Consider the following 24,395-nt stretch of genomic DNA (forward strand, 5'->3'; position numbering starts at 1 on the left):
AAAAATTGAGAGAAAAAATACAAAAGAAAAAAAAAGGAGAAATATGAAAAGAAAAAAAAAAGAAAAAGAAAAAATATGGAAAATAAAAAAATGTAAAAAGAAAAAAGAACAAAGAAAAAAGAAAGAGAAAACAAAAAAAAAAAGGAAAAGAAAAAATGAAGAAAAAAACTCAAAAAGAAAAAAAAAGGAAAGTAAAAGAAAATAGAGAATGAAAGAAATAAACGAGAGAGACTATGAATTGTATTTAATAGACAAGAGTGACTATAAATTATAATTAATTAAAAATTAAGCTAAGTAGGATAATTAGAAGTGTGTGTTTGCTAAGTCATATATTTATCTCTTAATTCAATACAGCATCAATCAGTAAAAGTCCAAATCAAAATTTAAAAATGTATATATTTGGTAAAATGAGTTTAGTAACCCAGCAAGTCATCATCTCGTTTTTTTTTAGTCCAAATCAAAATTTAAAAATGTATATATTTGGTAAAATGAGTTTAGTAACCCAGCAAGTCATCATCTCGTTTTTTTTTTTGTTTTCACCCGTTGTTCATAGAGCCGAGTAAATTCAAATTTGTGTCGGAATATTTCCTATTGTGAAATAAAGTGTTTTCTTACAAAGGTAACTTCGTACTCAAAGGACTCGAACACAAAATCTTTGATTAAGAATGAATAAACACTTACTACTCAATCAAAATCCTTGTTGGTAAGTCATTATCTAGGTTCGTGACTCTTATCAATGTGTGTGATACGGTGGTAATTTCTAACTTTTTTGAAAGATTCTAAAAGACTAAAACTATGGATGACAAAAAATGGCCGGCTAAGTTTTCTATTTAAAACACAAGTTGTTCAATGTCAAATAAATTTAAAGTTGGAGCGATTGATAACGTGAGACTGAACAAAGAAAGTAATTTTTGGCAATAAAATAGTCATGAAAATTGAGGGCTAGTTGATTAATTAAATTATGTGTCCCTTTCTTTGAATCAATATAGAAATAAACAAGCAACTATTTGCATGAGCACTAGGCACATGTAATTATTAATTATAGCATTAGTTACACTGATCCATGTTTAAATTTGCTGGAATTGAAGAAGTTTAACAGGGAAATTATGGAGAGGCATAGCTCAAAATGGTACAATGTTCAATCTGTGCCCCAGTCCTATACATTTCCGCCAGAAGAAAGACCAGGTGAAACCCCTATTATACAAATATGCCACAAAATCCCAGTTATTGATCTTGAAAAATCCCTAGTAAGTTCTTCAGAAAAAATGGAAACAATCAAGCAACTCCTGCAAGCTGGTCAAGAATTTGGATTTTTCCAGGTATATATAGATCAACTTTTTTTTTAGTAGTCATATCAATTTTTTCAATAAAAGCAAGTAGGTGTTTAAGGATTCAGGTGTAGATCCAAATCTTTGACCTGAATCCAGTGACGGATCCAGAATTTTCATTAAGAGATTTGAAAAATTATACGTTTGGAGATTTGAATCCTCTAAACCACTGAGACAACCTCTAATCTTATGTTTAGAGAATTCAAAATCAATACGTATGAAAAAAATATTGATATATATAAAAAAATATTTATATGTAGAGTGTAATTTTTTGCAAGAGATTCGGATGGACCTCCTTGTGGCCGCCCCAAATCCACCCCTGCCTAGATCCACTATACGTTCTATGTGAAAAAAAAAATAAATCAAATCAAATATGTGTATCTAGTATCTTGTGTATATATAACCTCATTTGAATTTGATGTCTTTAAGTGTGTTTGGTATGATGAAAAATATTTTCCCCAAGAGATTCGGATGGACCTCCTTGTGGCCGCCCCGGACCCACCCCTACCTAGATCCACTATACGTTCTATGTGAAAAAAAAAAAAAACTAAATCAAATGTGTATCTAGTATGTTTATATAACCTCATTTGAATTTGATGTCTCTAAGTGTGTTTGTATGATGGAAATATTTTCCTGAAAAAAGTTTTTCTGGAAAATAAGTTGGTTTTCTACTTATTTTCTCATGTTTGGTTGGTGAGTGGAAAATATTTTCTAAAAAATATTTTATGGTGTTTGATTGGTGAGTAGAAAATATTTTTCTGAAATATATTTTCTAGTGTTTAGTTGGTGAGTGAAAAAATATTTTTTAGAAAATACTACTAACTGTTAACTAGTATATCACTGCCTGAACTAATACAAGCATAGCAAATAATATCAATATCGAGTATTAAGATATTACAAGTCACTAAATTTTAAGCAATTACTAATTAGCAAACATAGGAGATACTTTTCAACATTTTATCAAGACAATCTCAAGATACCACCATCAATAGAAATACAATCGAACGATGAGTTTATTCAACCTCATGAAACAAGCTACAACGATGATAAAATGGAATATGCAATTAACAAAAGTAACATAGGTAAGTCTTCCTCTATGCACATAGAAATAACATTACATTCAACGAACATTAGAAACAAGAAAAAATTTGGACTTCAATATTTTTTATTTCAAACGGTGAAAAATTGGAGCAAAACACAGTGAAAAATGTTTCTAAGTAATGTGAATTTTTTGAGTAATATAAATTTGAGTGTTGTTGGAATGGGGGAAGAGGGGTGGGGGTGGGGGTGGGGACATTAAAGTCACATCTGTCATTTTCTGGAGGAAAGTCATTTTTCCTCAAATAGAGGTAAAGAAGTCACTTTGAAAAACATTTTCTCAATGTTTTAGTACAACCAAACAAGAGAAAATAAGAAAATACTTTTCAGAAAACATTTTCGATCATACCAAACACACCCTTAATATTTCATCCACTTCTTGAGTCTAGACTAAATAAAGAATTACAGGTAATTAGAGGCGCATGCAGTCAAACATTAAAAAAAAAAAAAGTGATTCGGTGCACTAAAATTTTCATTATGTAGAGTCAGACATGTTCATTAGAATTTATTCGGTGCACTAAGTTCGAATTAATAATATTTAAATACTAAATCTGTTTCTACAGGTGATCAACCATGGAATCCCAGAGGACGTGATGAGTCAAACAATATTGACCTTTAATGAGTTTTTCGACATGGCTGACGAACAAATAACAAATGTACCAGCAAGAAAAGGTTGGATCTACACAGGGAGCGAACAAGAAGTTAAAGATGGTGTGCATTTATGGAGGGATAATATAAAACACCCTTGTCACCCCCTGGAAAAATGCATGCAAAGTTGGCCTGATAAACCGGCTAGCTACAGGTAATTAAATAAGGGAAAAAACTCAAATATGCCACTGAGCTATCAGAAATAACTCATTTATGTCATTCGTTAAAAGTTGGACTCATTCATGCCATCGCCGTTATAAAACTGGTTCATCCATGCGATTACTTTTTAATGGTGGTTTTCTAAAAAGTTGTTTTGCCACGTGGACTCTTATTAGAGGTCCACGTTATTTTTTAATTTTTTTCTTAGTTTTTATCCATTAAGGAGAATTCACCCACATTCAACCTATCACTTTAATCCACTTTAATATTACTCTTAATTTTGACCCTAGATTTAAACATATATATAATCATTTAATCTTCGAACGTAAAATTTACACACTTGAATACTACATTTAAAATAATATAGGTTAGAGTAATTAATAATTTAAAATGACAAATGAATAAATTGTGATTAAAAATTAATTTATTTTGACTCTCGAAATCCGAACATCATCACATAATTTAGGACGAAGAGAATACCACATAAATGAAGGACCACAACTTTTAATTAGGAAAAATACCTAAAAATGTCTTCTAAATTTGGATTATAAATTTTATAATTGAAATATTGGTAGTCTTAATTATTTCGTGAATTTGGCTATTTGGTAGCCTTTATACTCTTTAACGTGGACGAGACGTAAAACATAACTTTTTTCTGCGTGGGTGGATTCTTTAATATACACATTAAAAATCCATTAATATACACATAAAGAGTGTCTGTGTGAGTAGGTACCAAACAAAACAAAAAAAATATGTGGACTGAAAACACCCTACGTACCTGGATGGTGGTCTTTTATTTATTTTATATTTTTTTAAACTCTAACACGCCTAAAAATAAATTATGCTCTACGTCTCGTCCACGTTAAAGAGTATAAAGGCTACCAAATAGCCAAGTCCACAAAATAATTAAGACTACCAATAATTCAATTATACAACTTATAATCCAAATTTAGAAGGAATTTTTAGGTATTCTTCCTAATTAAAAGTTGTGGTCCTTCATGTATGTGGTATTCTCTTCGTCCTAAATTATATGATGATGTTCGGATTTCGAGAGTCAAAATAATTTTTTTTTTAATCACAATTTAGTCATTTGTCATTTTAAATTATTAATTATTCTAACCTATATTATTTTAAACGTAGTATTCAAGTGTGTAAATTTCATGTTCGAAGACTAAATGATTATATATATGTTTAAATCTAGGGTCAAAATTAATAGTAATATTAAAGTGGGTTAAGGTGATAGGTTGGGTGTGGGTGGATTCTTCTTAATGGATCAAAACTTAAAAAAAAAAATAATTTTTTTCTTAAAATGATGTGGACCTCTAATAAGAGGCCACGTGGCAAAATAATTTTTTTGAAAACCACCGTTAAAAAGTAATGGCATGGATGGACCGGTTTTATAATGTCAATGGTATGAATGAGCCCAACTTTTAGCGGATGACATAAATAAGTCATTTATGACAGTTCAATGACATATTTGAACCTTTTTCCGTTAAACAATACAAATACCCAAAGGGAATAGTTATTCAACCATTGATTAGACTTTTAAGATATGCTTATTTCCAAAAAAAATACTCTTTCCGTCCTAAATTGTGTCGTTATTTAATAGGACACGATATTTTAGAAATAAATATTAACTTTGTTAAAGTTAGAAAATTATCTTTATTAAAAAAAAGGAGTAATAACCAAAAAAATAACGATACATAATTTGAGACGGAGGGAGTGATATCTTTGAAAAGTAGCTAATAGTTTATGCTTAGCTAATCACTTTATAAGTACATTTGCCCAAGGTCTCCAGAAGTGGTTTTGGTAAAAAGAGAATATTTCTTTCTGAAACACTATTATTCAAAATCACCCACCAACCCCGCCCCCCTTCCCCAAAAACTGTCAAAAAATAAGCATTTCTTTAAAAGAAGAATACTTTTAACTTCTCATAAACTTGACCAAACACAGAACTATACTCAAGTCGAAATTGAATTAAATTATTGATGGATTTTGTTATCAATTACAGAGAAGTAGTGGGAAGATATGTAGCGGAAATAAGGAAGCTGAGTTTGACAATTTTGGAGCTGATATCTGAAGGATTAGGAATTGAATCAGGCTACTTTGATGAGCAAAGTCAAGTTCAATTGTTGTCAGCAAACAGGTATCCACCGTGCCCAGATCCAAGCCTGACTTTAGGCATACCAAAACATTTTGATCCCAGCCTCATAACAATAATTACTCAAGGGAATGTGAGTGGGCTGCAAGTTATGGTAGATGGAAAGTGGGTGTGCATTGGTGCGGTGCCTAATGCTTTTGTTGTCAACATAGGCAACCAGTTAGAGGTATTTACATATCATATTCTCCCTTTGGTCTTAATTTGTTCAGTCTGTTTTAACTTGACACGAAATTTAGAAAGTAAAAAAGAATTTTGAATATTATAGTCTTAAACTAATGTTATTTAGAATGATGTATCATAATGTCCTTTAATATTGTAGTTTAAACATGTCTTGTGGAGAGTGAGAATTAAAAATTTGTAAAAAAAAAAAAAAATCATTCTTTTTGAAATGTATAAAGTATAACTTAACATCTAGCTTTTATTGGGTTTTAAGTTACGTATACGGACAATGGATGAAGCATAACTTAACATCTAGCATTTATTGAATTTTAAGTTATATATATGCAGGCAATGCAAAAACAAAAAATTACACTATCAACAAATGTGTAATTTAGCCTATTATAGAAATAAGGTGATTGTATAAATAACATGGACCAAATAGTAAAGAATCTTTTTCATTATTAATGTGGTAGATTTGCATATATATAGTTGAAGTGCAGATGAATATAAATAATGCTACGATATAGCATCCTAAGCTCTCTCAGGGCCTCATCCTTTCTTGAACTTCGTTTTGAAATGAAATATTTTTTGCATCGATTCTGTATGGGAGTCGATACGCCTAATTCTATGTGGAAATTTAGATAATTATTAAAATTTCCGTTTCAATCATTCATGACACACTAAATAGAGATACCATAAACTATATGCCTTTCATCCCAATTTATGTAATGGTGTTTGATTGTGCAGAAAATTTAAGGATAAAAATTAAACTTTTGAAACTAGTGGTTTAAAACAAGTCGCACATATTTGCATGTTTCGCTATAAACTATCTAATTAAGAATAAAATGAAATGTTTTTAGTTAAAATTATACACTAAATTCATAAAGATGCCAAGATTTTTTCTGGACAGGTAAAAAGGAAAAAGAGTTTCACATGAATTGAGATGGAGTAAGAAATTTTTTATAGTAGAAAGTAATTCTACTAATGTATCAACTTTTTTTTTTTTTTTTTTGGGATGGAGGGAATAATAAATAGAACCAATACAATAAAGAAATCTCATTAGGATTGGAAGATTAAAAACCACCCAATGTAACATACTTATACATTATGGTAGTGGAACTATGAGAATCAAAGGAATGTACTTATTTAGATATACATATTTTGCTTAAAATTGAATAGTCCGGGAAAAATTCAAAAGGGGAGTGCAAGACATATAGGTGAGATAAATTCGACTATTGCTTGTTGAATACATATATGTGAGTAATTGGTGAGATAAATTTGAACCATTGCTTGTTGAATACATATATGCAAACATAAAGTGCTACATGTATGTATTTACATTTCCATTCCATCGTGTGCATGCATGATTTCTTTCACATTAACTCTCTCTCTCTCTCTCTTTTTTTTTTTTCTTTTTTTTTTTTGTAATTTATGAATGGAATAGATAATCAGTAACGGGATGCTAAGAAGTGTGGAGCATAGAGCAGTAACAAATTCAAGAGAAGCAAGAACATCTATAGCGCTCTTTGTCAATCCAACTCCCAACTGCATCGTTGAGCCTACAAAAGTCCTGCTGAATGAGTCTAATCCCCCTCTCTACAAATTTATTCTTTACAAAGATTTTATTAATGCTTCCAAAGCTTTTGGTATTCATACTGATGCCATCCAAAAAGAAGCTTAACTTAATGATATACTATAATTAGTATTGTACCATATCCCAGATCCTTTATATCTATTTTGTTAGTACTATCCCTTGGGATGTTGAAAAATTAAACTTGTTCATATGTTAGCTCGATCATGAACTAGTGTATTAATTATGTTTCTTGGTTTTTGAAATACATGTATTAGAGTATGGATTTGGTCATGCACCTTGAGGGGAAATAAGTCGAGTGGTGTTATTCATGTGCTTTTGAAGATGGGAAATGCAGACTTATAACTAGTTATACATGTATGTTAGGCTAGATTCATGGAGAAGTTTACCAATAAATAGTCATGTTTTGGATTAAGTGAAGGTGAATTAGGAATTTCCTTCCTCCGCTTCTCTTCTAGTGAACTTTTTAGTGTGCTTTTATTATCTTGCTCTCCCCAATTTCTAACAATATGGTGTTGGGTAACAATGATAAATACAAGAAGAATAATGATATTTATTAAATAATACTGATAAAATTATAATAGTAATATAATTTTTTTTTTTTAGTTTCCCAAGCCGTGAGACTAATCCTTCGTTCCTCTGTCAGCGCACTAAGCGGTAGGGAACTGGCCACAGAGTTTGCTCCATTCGTCAGAGGCGGGATCGAACCCCCGACCTCTTGCTTAAGGGACATGACGCTGAACCACCATGCCAACTCTAGTGGTTAACAGTAATATAATTACTTAATCGCAAAATAAATATTATTAGGATAATAGTAACATTTTAAGTGATATGTCAATTATACTTAAATCTGTTGAGCACTGTCTTAAAAAATTATTTCAACGGCATACAATATTTTTTCAGAATTAAATAAGTCTTTTCTAATTTACTGAAAGATACATAAATTATTAAAATTATTAATACAAATACTAACAAATTAAAGTAGAGGATTAGTAAAATAATAGCGAAATCATTAATAAGTAAATAATATAAAAGAGGGAAAAAGAAGAGGAAAATCACGAGTAAAGGAGAGACTAAGATAATTGGTTATGGGTTATTTAATGCAAGAAGTTCCAGTGGCTATTTATAGAGAAAAATATGCTACAAGAGAATGACATGTGTTATGGACACTTAGCCAATAAAGTTGCCACTTTGCCACTTCACTTCATGCAAGAAGCCATCACAAAGACATAACGTTTCTTGCTCTTTTTACCAAGAAAGAATATTTGGTTTTATAATACTTTTCGTGATTAGCTTCTGAAAGACACCAAGTACAAATTATTTTTCGATATAAGCATATCTGCCTACAATCCCCACACATTTCAAAAGAATTTAACTTGCTAATTTTGGATGGACAAAATGCAATAGCTTGATGTCTTTTGGACTATAAATCAAGTTTAAAAACTTATAGAGTTATCAATAATTTATATTATTTCTATAAATTAATAATTTTTATTGTACGCCACAGATTTTATCAATCATATTTGAATCGTAAATTTATTAAGTCCAATGCAGTTTTGCATCAATAAACCATGTGTTAATGATCCTCGTGATTTTTAGAGTTAGAAATGATTTGCACGGTCCCCAATGTATTCAGAAGTGATTTATATGAGTTTGTAATTCAGGAATAGCCTTAAAGTGATTAGTTTGACTTCAACCAACATTATGTGATTCAAGCTCCAGATTGTGATTCTGACAGCTCCATCAGGTTCGGAATGTCGATTTTGGATCGATATTGTGGTTGTTCATGCTCTGAGCCTTTATTTTATATTTTAACCTCTTAAATAAAAACTAGTTAAGATAGCCTAAAAGATGTTCTCGAGGGTTAATTTATTGTAAACAACCTCTTTTCAAAAATTTAGTGATTTCATTAATTCCAAATATTGAATTTAGCCTATTAGCATAGTTAAATTGTGTTCACAGAGTTTCGAATACATTCTGAGTTTTGTTAGAGAGTTTGAAACTTGCAAATTTTCAGTTGGTGCGCTGGTGCAAAAATTGCTCATCTCTGTCGCAACACCTTGGTAGTTGATAGTGACGAATAAAATTTGATTTGCTTCATTACTATCACGACACCTTGATCTCTGATAGCGATGAATAAATTTGGTTCCTTCACTACTATCATGGTCGTTGATAGAACTGAAGAAAATTCTGATTCTTTTATCTCCATCGTGACACGTTAGCCGTTGATAGTGATAAACAAATTTCACCTAGATAATATATAAGTCTCATTTTGATCCAAAATATTATTTCATCATTTTAGGAGCTAGAAAACTCCGTTTGAGGCAATATTTGATTGTTTTCTCATATAATCATTAGGTATGTGATTCTACCTTCATGTTCTTTTATTTTTCAAGATTATTCACCTCATTTTTTATAATTTCAATCTATAAAGTTGATTTTTAAAATTTAAAATAAAATAAAAAATTCTTGATCTGAAGGTCGATTTGAAATGGATTTCATTGATTTTTGAGATTTAAGGTTCTTGTATCATGAATAAACGAATTTTATATATTTTTTCTAAAATTTCTTATTTTAAACCGTGTTTGATAATGAATTCTGTTGTTTTACCCCGTCAAGTATAAAATTGTTTTTTCTTCAATTTCAAATCTGATTTCAACTTATTTTTAGTATGGTCTTTAGATTTATAATCCTAAGAGTATGGGAAATATGATTCTTAAATAAAATTTTAATTTTGTCCTTGTATTCTTGAAATTAACTTTCTAAGTGATTTTACATCCAAAATTAAAATATATCGATATGTGTATCGATAGACACCTTTTGACTTGTACATCTTATATTTAATTAGATTGGATGTGTTCGATAATTATTCAAGGAAGTAGAGCTTCTGGTTGATGCTTCAACTGTGTTTTGACTTGCAAATCTTTTTAAAGGAAAATTGAGATGTACCTTGACTTTTTCAGAAGTGTTTATGTGTTGTATGCTTATTTGCTCGTATTTTTGTGAATAAATTAGTATTGAGGGTTCCACTTAGGTAAAATGGCGAGCATCTTTGTGAATACTGGAGTCTTCTGATGGATTTTAGTTACATGATTTCTTACCTTAGTCTTGCAACATGCTAGTGTAGATTGTAGATAGATGGCTTATTGACCATAAGTAAATTGATATTGGATACCTATTTTAGAACTTAAGTCATGTTTAATGGATCTTGATGTGATGATTGTGGTTTAGTGACCATTTAATGAATAATAATGTTATTATTTTTATTTTGATAGAATGGTTAATGTTTAAAAAATATTTAGAGTATAAATGGACTTGTAATAGCCAAGATGATTATCAGAGTTTGGTATCTCTCATTAGGGCATTTTGTTAACTAGCGTAGTTCTTTTTTTGGTTATTTATTCTAAGGACATCATATTTAGGCAAGAAGAAACTTATGATGTAAAATAAGCAAGGTTTGGATAAATTTTGATATATATAATATCCTGTGTTTTGTTTATTATTTTCTTATTGCCTTAGTGGGGGCTTGAATTGATATTATTAGCCTTATCTATGAATCAATTGCCTTATTATTATTGTGATGTCCGAGTTGGGGCTTGATTTGACATTATAGGCCTTATTGTGCATTAGTTTCCTTATTATTATCGTGATGTTCGAGATAGGGACTTGAACTTAAATGATATTATTGATGTCTTACATGATTTTTTATTCCAGTGATGCTATGAAATAACGTATATCATGATGACTAACTGACACGACCCGAACCAGGGCCTAGTCGTGTCGGACATCTCGAGTCCAACCAAGACTAGAGACTACCCCAAATACCCAACCATTACAAGCCCTGCACTCTCATTTCGGATGGATTCCAAACATATAGCAAGATAAAACAATCATAATCTAAAGACAATAAAGTAAGTCTATAATCATAACCAATTAACCACAATCAAATATCTAACCAATACCAATCCCAATGCTAATATCAATACCAAGGCTAACACTAATATCGACACCGCCTATGCCCATAGTAGTCCGACAAAACCACTAACCAGAATCAAAGAACATCTGGTTAGGACATGCCCCCGACCATAGCCAAAATCAAAACCAAAACCAAAGAAATAACAATAATGAAAAGAAGTCCATAGCATGAAATGGAGTCTTTCAGAGTATGGAAGCTCGCCAGTTTAATCTACCTCAAAGTTGTCCCCAAATCCAAGTCACTGAGTAGGAGGAATAGTAGTATGACCAGTTCCTACATCACATGGAGATACAACACCCGAAGACGATTAGTGGAGTGAATGCTAGCATGTAACTCAGGTATAGAGATAAAATAATGCCATCATTCAATACCAAGTCAAATAACCATATGCAATTACATGTATACATATATATATTGTGTAGGTATAGGGAACAAGGTTTAGCATGTATTTAAATCCTTACTCTAGGTTGTTTAGCTTGACCGTCCTAAAACCACCCATGGGTTATATGGGTTTAGCTCCCTCCGCTAAAAGTGCCCCAGTGCGTGTTAGCCTCACGATCGAAAAAAAGAACCTGGAATGAATAGTATATCCCAAAAATATAAAGTGTGACATCATGCACACAGTCACCAAGACCACCCTCACATAGGCAAACGTGAGTTCCCAACCCCTTTTAAGCCTATATTAAATCATTTACACATTTCCAACCCTTTACCAAGGTATCTCTTAATTAGGTATTAATTATTAGTATCGTAATACCAAAATTAGAGTTTGCAAGTCTATTACCTTATGCCATATAAACTATTAACTAAATTAGACTCCATCATTTCTAATTAGCCAAAACTATTTATAATCAAACCATGGCCACCAAGGTCTTTAAAAAACCATATGAAACCAAACAAAATTGATTCATGTTTCTTTAACCATTTATGCAAAGCAAAGATTCCAAGAATAATCCAACTATGTGACAAAATCATTATTATTGACAATTTCATAAACAGGTTGAGGGAATGCCATTACCAAAGCCAAGAATCATCATATTTGGGGCTCAACCATGACCCCTTAATTAAATCACCATTCTCATGCACCCACATGTGGAAAACCATAATTAAAACATGAAAAAAAACCATAATTAAATCATGAAAAACATTAATCAACCATGAACATCCAAAACCCCAAACTTTATTTCAAAACCATAACAATACCGTGAAAACCATAGGTTAAAACATATGAATTTTGAAAAATAACAATGAGGGAAGGGTCACATACCTGAATTATAGAGATTCATGGAGATAAATTGATCCTTTAGCTCTTAGATGACTACTTAGAGAAACCCTAGCCAATTTTGCTTGAGAGAATTTTGAGAGAGTAAAGAGGATGTTTAATCTTGTAAAGTGTGGAATGAATGACCAAAAAATGTTATAGGGATGTGGGGTCTTAAGGTTTTTAAGTGAGAACTTTCTAAAGTGCCCCCGGCTAAAAACTGTAAAAAGACTACAGGTGGTTACGAGTCGGCCCCCATGACTCGTCACCACATCATACGAATCGTACCCTTGAGTCGTCACCTAGACAATGAGTTGGACATCCATACACTATCCACCATACAAATCTATGACCCCACACGTCACCAGACTATACGACTCGTATGGTTTGGTTGTATCCAAGATAGAACCCAAGGGATTGGACATTGAACAATGTATAACTCAACCTTACCATTGGTAACCTATACTCACGACCCTTAGTGATCCAATCGTACTCAGAGTCAAGTCAAGTTACTAAGTTTATGATTTGATTAAGGATTGTCCTAACGACTCATCACCACCACTAACGACTCATACCACCAAGTCATTACCAAGACCGATATTCAATCACCACCCACTAGACACCTAACGACTAGGGTCACCTGACCTGTACCTATACCATATGACTCATATGGTTAATCATTACTAGGACAGTGAGCTCAAAGCTCAAAAAATTTCCAATGTCCAAAAACCCAAGGTGTTTCACTAACATATTATGGAAATTGAGCTCATTTATACCATTATTGAATTGATTCATTATCTTCATATTAATATGGTTATAAGCATCAATTATCAACTTATTCATTTATATTCATGATAACTAGTATCATTGAGAAACACTACTTTTTAAAAGTAAATGGGATGTTTTTAAGAACTCTTAGACTAAGGAATATGCCAATCGGATTGATTAAGATATGGGAAGCACCTTACAAAATTCCTAGATCGAGGAATGCGCTGGTCGAGTTGATTGAGATATGAGATTGAGATCATTAAAGATGTGGGTTGCGAACACCCCAAGGGTTCTGTTCGAAACACTAAGACTTGAAAAGTGTATACGAAATATTTCATCATCACCATTATATTACATTGCATTACTTGCATTACATCGCATTTTCTTGATATGTTTTGATATTGTGTTTGAGTATTTACTTTTGTATAAAATTATTGTGTAAAACTTATTTGTTAAATTATGTATTATACATTTATTTCACTACATTATATTTTATTTTACTACCTCTTGGATGGTTTTGAGAGTTGGGATATTTATGAGACGTGAGATATGGATATGGCTTGGTTAGTGAGACTTGTAGCATCTCACCTTTTGGTAGCATGATATATAAATAATTGTGCACTCTCACCTATGTTATCTAGGATTATTGATTGATCATGATAATTCATCCTGATGACTATGTTCATGAGTGTCCCTCATAAAAGTCTTCCTTTCTTTGTGAATCATAAATTAACTAGTGTTGACTCACTTGGACTAGTTTGTTACCCTGTATATAGATATTCTTATAGCTATTGAGTTGGGATGCCTTGTTAGGATGAAGTGGTGCACTTATCGATGGTATATTAAGGGAAAACTTTAGGTAGTTGAGGTGGTTATTCTCGCCTTTGCTTTGCATTAGAATCGATTATCGGTGATGCTTGCTGAGTACATTTATTTCATACTCATCTTTTTTTTTTTGCACGCCATGCAGGTATTAGTTCAAGTAGTAGATCATAGATTGTATTCCTCATTATTGGCATTGTGGAGATTGAGGTAGCGGTTGACGCTTCGCAAAGCTTATTCAGATCTTTTTTTATTTATCCTTTGCTTTATCTGCATTAAGATACTTTAGTTAATGATATCACTCTTTATTTTAGAGGCTTGTACTATTGACAACCAAATTTGGGATGTATCTTTGAAATTATTATTTTATTTTTAAATTCTTTGTGATTATTCTTATTTTTTCTTCTACTTTTGATTTATTTTAATTATCTTGTTTGGAAGGATAGGATTACCCATAGTGTGAAGGGTGCCATCATGTACTCTATTTTGTATTCTGATAGATTAGTATTAAAGCGCCTGGTTCATTAATCTCATTAGTACAAGCTGAGTCTAGCAGATTCTTGCAGATCGTTGCGAAGACATTTGTTATATATCTTTGAGAGGCTACATAACTTTAGGAAAAATTTAATTATTCATCCTGTGTCATATGTTTGTGGACTTGTCGGACTCAAAGCCTCTTATTCACTCTCTCACATATGGTGAAGACACGGTTTCCCTTATTTATAGGTTCAGAGCTCGTGCCTTCAATATGAGGTAAGGCATAAGTTGGATTGGAACATCCACACGAACTAGAGGTCAGGTTGGTATTGCCTTTTTAGGTTTTAGAGTTGATAGTGATGTGGGATCATTTGAGATAGTGAAGTTAAGGTCAGTGCAAACAACATTTGTGACCATACCTATGCTTGAAGATTGCTTGGTACTACTGTTGAGTTTCCTTGAGAGGGTGGCTCCTACTTTGATTTGACAATGCTACTTCACGAGTTCAGACTCTAGATGCACACTTGAAAACAAACTCTTCTACTATTGATGAGATATTGTAATACCCTGTACTTTTCTTAGCTTAGTTTAGCTCATAGTGCATGTATAAGAGACTTAGAACCTGAAAATTTTGCGACTTAGTTTTATTTTTGTCCTCTTAACTTCGATGATTTTTAAAGTGGCCTTCCCGATCCTGAGATAATGGTTTCTAAGTTAATTCATGTTCATGGGTGTAAGTAGCATATCTCGGGTAAGTTTCAGATTTTTCGAATGGGGTTTGGACCACGTTTGGATTTCCAAAATAGCAGCTCACCGCGATTGCACCGCATCGTGATGGATATAGCAGTGGTCACTTCACCATATCACAGTGAAGTCCAAAATGATAATTGTCAGCTTCCAGCAAATCACCGCAATTCCATAGCATCGCGGTGAAAATTGCGATGACAGCCTTGGCGCATCGCAGTGAGGGTCAATTTTGGGTTCCAGTTATGAATTTTAATTTCCCAAGGGTAGTCTTGTCATTTTTCCCTCTCTCAAATCCATCCAAAACATGAAATTAAAACCCCAAAGGGGCATTATATGCCCTATTAATCATAATTTCTCTCCAAGAAAGCAATTTTCTCTCAAGAACAAATCATAGCCCCTTCAAGATTCAAGCTCAAGTTTAAAGAAAACCACCAACAACCTTTATGAATTCTTCAGTCAAGGTATGTTAGATGTTCATCCATGGACCCTTTTCACCCATGGAGTCCAAGAATCCATCTTTTATGTTTTAAATTATAAAATTACATGTTTATAATGATTAATCTCCATGAAGCTTTTATGAATTTCGATTATACATGATGTTTACAATCTATTTTCATTGAAAGCATCCCTTACACGTTTGAAGCATGAAATTTCATTGTTAAAATCCCTAATTATGGTTTTAGTATTGTAATTATGCTATTCCCACATGTTTCACTTATTCCCATGCTTAAGTCCATGAATTTATTACCATTTAATTTTCAAGTTAAGACTATAAATTATTTCAAGTGGAATACATTAAAGAATGTTTTAAATATGGTGGCTTCCATATCATGTTCATGAGAATTCAGAATAAATCCTCAGTTTATGATCTTGTCTTATGATGATGCTATCTCATCGTGTTTAAAGGTATTCCTATGTTTAAATTCATGTCTCCCATGTCTTTGATGAAATGCTTAAGTGAATGATTGTGAACAATAATTTCCCTTCCATGATTTCAAATACTTTCATTTGTTCTTACTTTTATTGCTATCGAATCCTGAGTGTTATGAATACCCGAAATTTAGTTGTTTACTTAGTCTCATTATTCTCAGAATGGTTTTAGACACGTATGACCATTACCAGTTTAGTGAGTTATCATGTTAGTCAAACCTAAATTAGTTCAGTAATTTGAGTCAGTTTCTTCTTCAGTTAAACTTAGTTCAGTACCGTAATCAGTGTCATTCAGTTTGGAGATTTAGCACCGAGCGAACCTAGGGATGGGGGCTCACCTGTCAGTTAGGACTGGGTCCTTAAAAAAATCCTTCAGTTTTAGAACTATGTAGCCAATGTAGGTTATGAGATGTCACCCGCCAGTTTAGTACTGACACTCTCAGAGATTACCCGCCAGTTTAGGACTGATGCCAGGGCTCATCCTCCAGATTAGGACTGACTCCACCACCATTATTAGTACCCGTGGCACGGTACTAGCACCCTTCCAACTGGAGTCACAGGTTGGATCCCGATTATTTTAGTTTGGGGATATCAGTTAGATGATACCTTCTATAATTTCAGTTTTAGTATTCAGTTCAGAACTTCATTCAATTTTTCTTGACCATAAAATACAGTTTATCAGTTATTCAATTATCAGATTTCAGTATTTCAGTTTATAGAACATTTCAAAATCATGTTATATGCTTAATCATGTATTCTCAGATATTACAAGATTCACACATTTATGTAAGTTATCCAGTTATCTCATCTTATTCATTCAGTCAGTTATTATTCAAACACATGAACCTATGCATATCAACCTAACCTCTTCTAGCATACTAGTACGTTCAAAGTACTAATCGCATACTCATTTATTCTGCTATGATGTATCATATCATAGGTTCAAATGCTCAGGTTCTCGATCACACTTAGATATTCCAGTGCATCAACAATAATAACAGTTGTGAGTTCTCATATTTCGATGACCAATTATATTTATATTAGTACTTCTGTCTAGTAGTCAGTTGGAGTTAGTTGGGGGCATGTCCCATCAACTACACAGTCATTCAGTTAGAGGCTTTCAGACACTTTTAGACAATTATCTAGTTTTAGTTGATTATCAGTCTTTACGTTACTACTTTCAGATAGTTGTTTTAGATTTAAGAGTTGAGTAATGTCTTAGTATTATAAAACCTTATGGCATATTCAGTTATTCTGCATATGTGTATCTTTTATTAGCAGTCTCCTTCAGTGCTCACAATAGGTACCGGCTTATTGGTTAACTTGTGGTCACTTGTGACTGTAAGCATTGTGTGGCATCCAGGGTGTGCTCCTGGGATAGTACAGATATTATTGGAGATTTCTCCATATCTAGTAACTTACTTTTTATGTCTATGAAGGGATATAGCAGTTTTTTGGAGTTCATGAGGATAAATCCTCTCTAATTTGATAGAGATTCTAGGTTTGATGCTTGTATATTCTTCCTTGATTATCGTGAGAGGTTACACAGGTTGAGCTAGGTGGATTCTAATCGAGTAGATTTATTATTCCCTTTCAGTTATTTAGATCAGCTAGATAATGGTAGAAGACTTTTATATTAAGAGTAGGCCAGTTGGGTTGCCTTCTCTTTTATGGATCAGTTTACTTGAGAGTTTCTAGAAGAGTTTGAGTAGAGACATGAGAGACTTAAGTGTCACAACCCTTGTAGACTTAATGACAACAGCGATATGCATGGTAGTGGTTGGGATCTTCATGGTTATGCTTGGAGAGGGTTAGACTGTAGTGGTTATTCAGGTCCTTTAATTCCTATTTAGAAGTCTCTTATTTCTTTTGGTTGCTTTGTATATGAGGGTATCGAGCCCTATAGGAAGGATTACCCATAGCACAGACAGAGAAATACTTTATAAGTTGCTCCAAGAGATAATAGGTCTCAATATTATATTCCTCAGGATGGACTCAAGGCAAGAGCTTCTAGTGTAGTAGTAATAGATATAGTTTTGGTATGCGTTTGATTTGTCTTGGATGTGTTTGATTGTGGTTATACATTCTCCTATGTGCTCACTTTTTCTTTATATTGAGTTTTGATATAATTTGTGAGTTCTTGTTGGATCTATTAATATTGTTACCCTATAGATGATTTTTTAGAGGCAGATCGATTGTGTTGATCATATATTATGGTTCACTTAGAGTAGATTAGATTAGAATTGATTTCTATAAGTATTATCGATTCTAGTATTATTGGGTATAATCTTCTCGACAACTATTTTGTGGGATAGTGGTGAATTGATAGTTGGTGTTAGTATATTAAGATTATAGGATGTAATTTAGATGGTTACTTAAAGATGGTTAATCAATTGGGATAAAAGAAGTGATTTGATTATTAGGATGGCAAGTTATGAATAAAGAAAGCTTACAACTGGAAGACTCGTATGGGATTATCTACAAGTGTTAATGGTAGTGTGCGTGCATAAGTTAGTTTGTTTGACAGGATTATATTGGTATATCTGTGGTTTAGATTAGTGCATTGATGACAAGATCGACTTTATTGGATGACTAGTGATGCTAATCATATTGGTCAAGACAGATTTGTAATAGATCTCACTTATGATATGACTAATTTGTAAAGATTATAATTAAAGGATTTTGGTTGTATAAAGGAGGATTTTCAGACATTGTTGCCTTGCGATTGTTACTTCCTTAGTAATTGACTTTGTTTGCTTACAAATACTTATGGTTGTTGACATAATCTTTGATTAGACTTGAAAGATTTTATCTTATAAGAAATTCTTTCTTTGGTTCGAGAAGAGTTATGAATGAAAAGGGGACTAGCTTGTAGCATTTGTTACTTTAGTAGCTAAGGAACTTAATGGAATATTTTTGGCTCATGGTTGTGATTAGGGTATGTGTTATCATTCCATGGTCTTTGTGTTAACGAATCCAAAATGGAAATAAGTTAAAGAAAGATAAGAAACTTGCACATAAGTAATTTTGATATATTAAGAATTAAGCTATGATTACAAATTGGAAATTTAAACTCCTGGTAGCATGGTGCGTTAGTAAGTCAAGAGGATATTATTGGTGGCTTTTATTAGATTCACTTTTTGATATGGACATCAATCAGTTTTATATAGTGATTATTGCACTTTTTCTATGGATTGATTGTCCCAGATATGACAGGTTGATTATGTGTGTTTAATTGGTGAAGCTTTTTTTACTATCAAATTATTGATGACTTTGGGTTGATTATTGTCACTTGTGCATTACGGACTTTATGAATTATTGTGATGGGTTGCATAAAAATCAGTTGTCATTTATAATGTTCATGCCTATGGTATATAGAGTTTTATGATGAGTATCGATTACCTCAAGAGCTGAGCATAAAAGTATGACTATTTGAATAGTGATTGAGGTATGCTAAGGGGACTTTAGGGCTTTGTGCAGCCTTGATATTGATTTTTGACTTAGTAGTTTTAGTTTAAGGAAAGGGTGTTGTCCGTTCCAACAGGTATGGTATTAGCCTTTAGTAGGTTGTTTTAGTATTTTGGTGAGTGGATTTGTGATTGCTTGGGTTCCTTGTCATTTTGTGGGTCCGAGGGTGATTTTTGATTATGTGGCATATTCATTGACTTCTACTGTCTTTGGAAGATTAGATTAACTGGTTTCAGAACTTATGTTGTGTTTGACTCAGCTTTTAGATATAAAAAAAGTCTGAACTAAGAGATCTTGACTTCATCTAGAAATCTGGCCTTAGATGATAGTATTGAGACCTTGTGAGACATAACATGAAAGACCTTTGATTCTAGAGTGAGACCAATAGTTCTATATATGTGACTCTTCTTGAGAATACTTACCTAAGATAATGAGGGTATTTTTCTATCCTTTGTCTGTTTTGGCACTTTTTTTACTTGTACGGTTGAAGACGAACATGAATTTTAGTATTGGATAATGTAATGATCCTCCTTGTGAGTTTTATAATTTTGTGTGTTTTAATCATTTTGTCCTACTCCATAATTGCTTTATATCATGTATGACTCGAAAAAATGATTTGCATAGTCCCATATGTGTTCGAAAGTGATTTATATGTGTTTGTAATTTTGAAATTGCAATCTTCGGTCAATGTTATGTGATCTGAGCTCCAGATGGTGATTTCACTAGTTTTATTAGATTTAGAATATCAATTTTGGGTTATTAGTGTGGTTAGTTAGGTCCCCAAGCCTTTATTTTGTATTTTGACCTCAACAATAACAATAACATACCCTGTATATTCCTACCAAGTGGGGTCAAGAAAGGGTAAGTGTACTCAGTCCATATCACTACCTAAAAAATGAGATAGAGTGGTTGTTTCCAATTGACCCCAGCTCAAAATAAAGTAATGCTCAAAATCAAACAATCCAGATAAGGAATAATAAAATGAAAAAATACCATAGAAATCAACATATCCAATAATACCATATACAAGATACACCAAGTAGTACAACAAAAGATACAACATCCTAAACTCATACAAACTATCTACCCTAATCTGTCTCCTCCATAACTTTCTATCTAGGGTCATGTCCTCAGTAAACTGAAGCTGCTCCATGGCCTATCTATTCACCTCCCTCCAATCTTTCTTTGGCCTACCTCTACCTCGCTTGAATCCATCCTTATCCAACCTCTCACACCTCCGCTTTGGGGCATCCACGCCCCTCCTCATCACATGAACAAACCATCTCAACCTTGGTTCTCTCATCTTGGCTTCCACCATACTATTCCCACCTTATATTGAATAACGTTATTTCCAATACTATCTTTCCTAGTATACCCAAACATCCCCCAAAGCATTCTCATCTCTGCTACCTTCATCTTCTATATGTGTGCCTTCTTAACAGGCCAACACTCCACCCCATACAACAAAGTTGGTCTAACCACCACTCTATAGAACTTGCCTTTAAGTTTAGGAGGTACCTTTTTGTCATATAAGATTCTAGAGGTGAGCCTCCATTTCATCCACCCTACCCCAATCCGATGAGTTACATCTTCCTCAATCTCTCCATTCTCCTGAATCATAGAGCCTAGATACTTAAAACTATCTCATTTATTGATAGAATGAGTATAAAGCTTAACAACCATATCAGAATCATGAGACACCTCGCTGAACTTACACTCCAAATATTCCATCTTATACCTACTCAAACTAAAGCCTTTAGACTCAAGGGTTTGCCTCCAAACTTCCAATTTAGCATTAAATCCATTACGTGTCTCATTAATCAACACCACATCATCCACAAAAATCAAATAGTAAGGCACCTCTCCTTGAATTTGTCGCATCAAAACATCCATCACCAAGGTAAAAAATGACTAAGTGTCGATCCCCATCAAGATGGGGAAGTGCTTCGAGCCCCCTCCCCGGTACTAATTCAAGTCTTGGTTCCATCATACATATTATTAATCTCCCTAACATATACCATAGGAACATCTCTACCCTCTGAACGTATCCAAAGAACCTTCCTAGGAACTCTATCATAGGCTAAGTTAATAAACACCATGTGCAAATCTTGCTTCCTTTCCCTGTACTACTCCACCAGTATGTTAACGAGATGGATGGCTTTAATATTCAAGCATCCTGGCATAAATCCAAATTTATTTTCAGAAATATTCACACTCCTTTACAATATCAAATCCACCACCTTCTCTTAAACCTTCATATTGTGACTTAATAGCTTAATACCTCTATAATTTCTGTAATCCTAAATGTCAACCTTATTCTTATACAACAGAATCATCATGCTCCACTGCCAAGCTTCAGGCACCCTTATCATCTTGAAAATTATGTTAAACAACTGAGTTAGCCACTCCATATCTGCCCCTTCTGTACACTTCCAAAAATCCATTGGAATCTCATCTGGATCCATTGATCTACCTCTATGTATCCTACGAATATCCTCTTTAACCTCCTAAACCTTAATACACCTACATTAACCATAGTTACGAAACCTCTCAAAATATGACAAATCCCCCAATACAATGCTAGTATCCTTTCCTTCATTTAGGAGATTATGGAAGTACGACTGGCATTTTTTACTAATAAAACCCTCCTCTACCAATACTTTGTCGTCCACATTCTTAATATATTTACCTGATCAAGGTCCCAAGCCTTTCTCTCTCTAACCTTAGCAATTCTGTACAACATCTTATCCCTACCTTTACTATCTAACGTTGCGTATAAACTCTCAAAGCAGCATCCTTAGCCATCGTGACTGCTAACTTTGACTCTCACCTAGAAATCTTATACTCCTCCCTATTCTTCCATTTATCCTCTTCATACTTTCTCTCAACCAACTTTTCTCATACTCTCTTCTTAGCCTTTACCTTTCCCTTCACCTTTTTATTCTACCACTAGTCCCCTTGGTGATTGCCCAAACGTCCTCTCAAAATACCCAACTCCTCTTTCGCTATCTCCACAATGCAATTGGTGGTCTTATCCCATCTACTATCAGCATCCCCTCTACTCTCCCAAGCCTTCCGTTCTATCAACTTATCCCATTTATTCAGTTCACTAGCCAAAGTTTGACTATCTGATTTAATCCTTGATTGATCCTTCATACCTTTCCTCCTTCGCTCCTTTTTAATCTCTATTCCATTACTAAAATCCTATGTTGGGTCAAAATACTCTTGCTAGGTAAAACCTTATAGTACTTACAAATAACTATATCTCCTTTCCTAAGGAGAAAGAAGTCAATCTGAGTCTTGGACACCGAACTACGAAAGGTAATCAAGTGAACCTTCTTCTTGAGAAAGTTTAAATTAACTACCACCAATCCAAATGCCCGAGAAAAATCCAAAAGTGCCACTCCTCTATCATTCCTTATACCAAACCCATAGCCTCGATGCACATCATCATAACCCCTCAAAGAAGACCCTATATGCCTATTGAAATCCCCTCCTATGAAAAGTTTCTCATTATTAGGGACACCCCTCACCATCTCATCCAAATCCTCCTAAAACCTCTTTTTATCTTCCTCATCTAAGCCTACGTGTAGGATCTACGCACTAATAATATTCCAAGATGACTCTCCAATAACTAGCTTAATTGACATTATCCTATCGTTGACCTTCTTAACCTCTACCACATGCTTCTGAGCTCATCATCTACTAGAATACCCACACCATTCCTATTTCTCACACTTCCTGAGTACCATAACTTATAATCATCTACTACCCTCGCCTTAGTACTTCACTATTTGGTTTCTTGAAGACAAGTTATATTAATACGCCTTTTCTTAAGAATTTTTACTAGCTTTAATGACTTCTCTGATAAATACCCTATATTCAACAACCCTACCATCAACCTAAAGTCACCCTTAGTACCTTTACCCTTCCTACCCCTTGCCCTCTCCCTAGCCCATCACTTCGACCTCGGCCCAATCCCCGACCAAAGATATGAACCTAAAAGGGGTCCTGAGGGTTAGTTTGTCATAAATTGTCTCTTTTAGTAAATTCAATAATTTCATAGAGTCCAAAATTATCACAACCCGAGGCTATCCCCTAGTCGTAACACGGTGCTTGGAACCACAAGTTATCCCAAGCTAACCCATGAACTGGCATACTACTTGAACAACTGATTTAAATTTTATAAAACTAAATTTACTAAGAGGAAACATGATCATGAGAAAATTGGAATAAATATAATACTGATAAAGTTTACAAAATGATAAAATTTGAGAAAGAAACTTGAATTACATGTAATGACTCTGACTGACTATCTATGAAGCCTCTACCACTAATCAATACATATGGATAATCAAGATACAACATATGAACTGCAATGGACTAGAGTTCCCAAAATAACGAAACTCATCACCTGTTGGTTAATTGCTGAGAACTATCTATTCGTAGTGCGTGGACTACTTCTGGTACCTATATTATTAAGGAATATAGCCACAAACACATATATATGGTCAGGATATTGGAACGTACTGAGTATATGGTGACATGCACTAAATCATGAAAATTTTTAAGACATGCTTTAAAACCATGGGCATACGTTATTTACTGAAACATATATTTAAAACATGGCTATACGTGAAAACTGTAAGTCATAGTGAGATTTATAAATCATGAGCTATAAACAATTTTGTATGCTAGGAAATGGTAAAAACAAGAATAATGTATGTGAATCTCATATAAAGTTGAACATACTGTAAAACTAAACTGAGGATCATGTATGGATACTTAGCATGAAAACATGA

General features: G+C 33.3%; 1 protein-coding gene across 1 annotated transcript; it reads left to right on the plus strand.

Moving 5' to 3' along the window:
* The first annotated feature begins 896 nt into the window (after positions 1 to 896).
* LOC107863857 (hyoscyamine 6-dioxygenase) lies at positions 897 to 7,586 on the plus strand. The gene is made up of 4 exons (XM_016710029.2): positions 897 to 1,319; positions 2,990 to 3,228; positions 5,245 to 5,560; positions 6,998 to 7,586. Exons 1-4 carry the CDS (start codon positions 1,107 to 1,109, stop codon positions 7,232 to 7,234), a joined length of 1,005 nt encoding a protein of 334 aa, XP_016565515.2. The 5' UTR covers positions 897 to 1,106; the 3' UTR covers positions 7,235 to 7,586.
* Positions 7,587 to 24,395: the final 16,809 nt, after the last annotated feature.

This window comes from Capsicum annuum, chromosome 3, assembly GCF_002878395.1.
Source record: "Capsicum annuum cultivar UCD-10X-F1 chromosome 3, UCD10Xv1.1, whole genome shotgun sequence".
Classification (NCBI taxonomy): domain Eukaryota; kingdom Viridiplantae; phylum Streptophyta; class Magnoliopsida; order Solanales; family Solanaceae; genus Capsicum; species Capsicum annuum.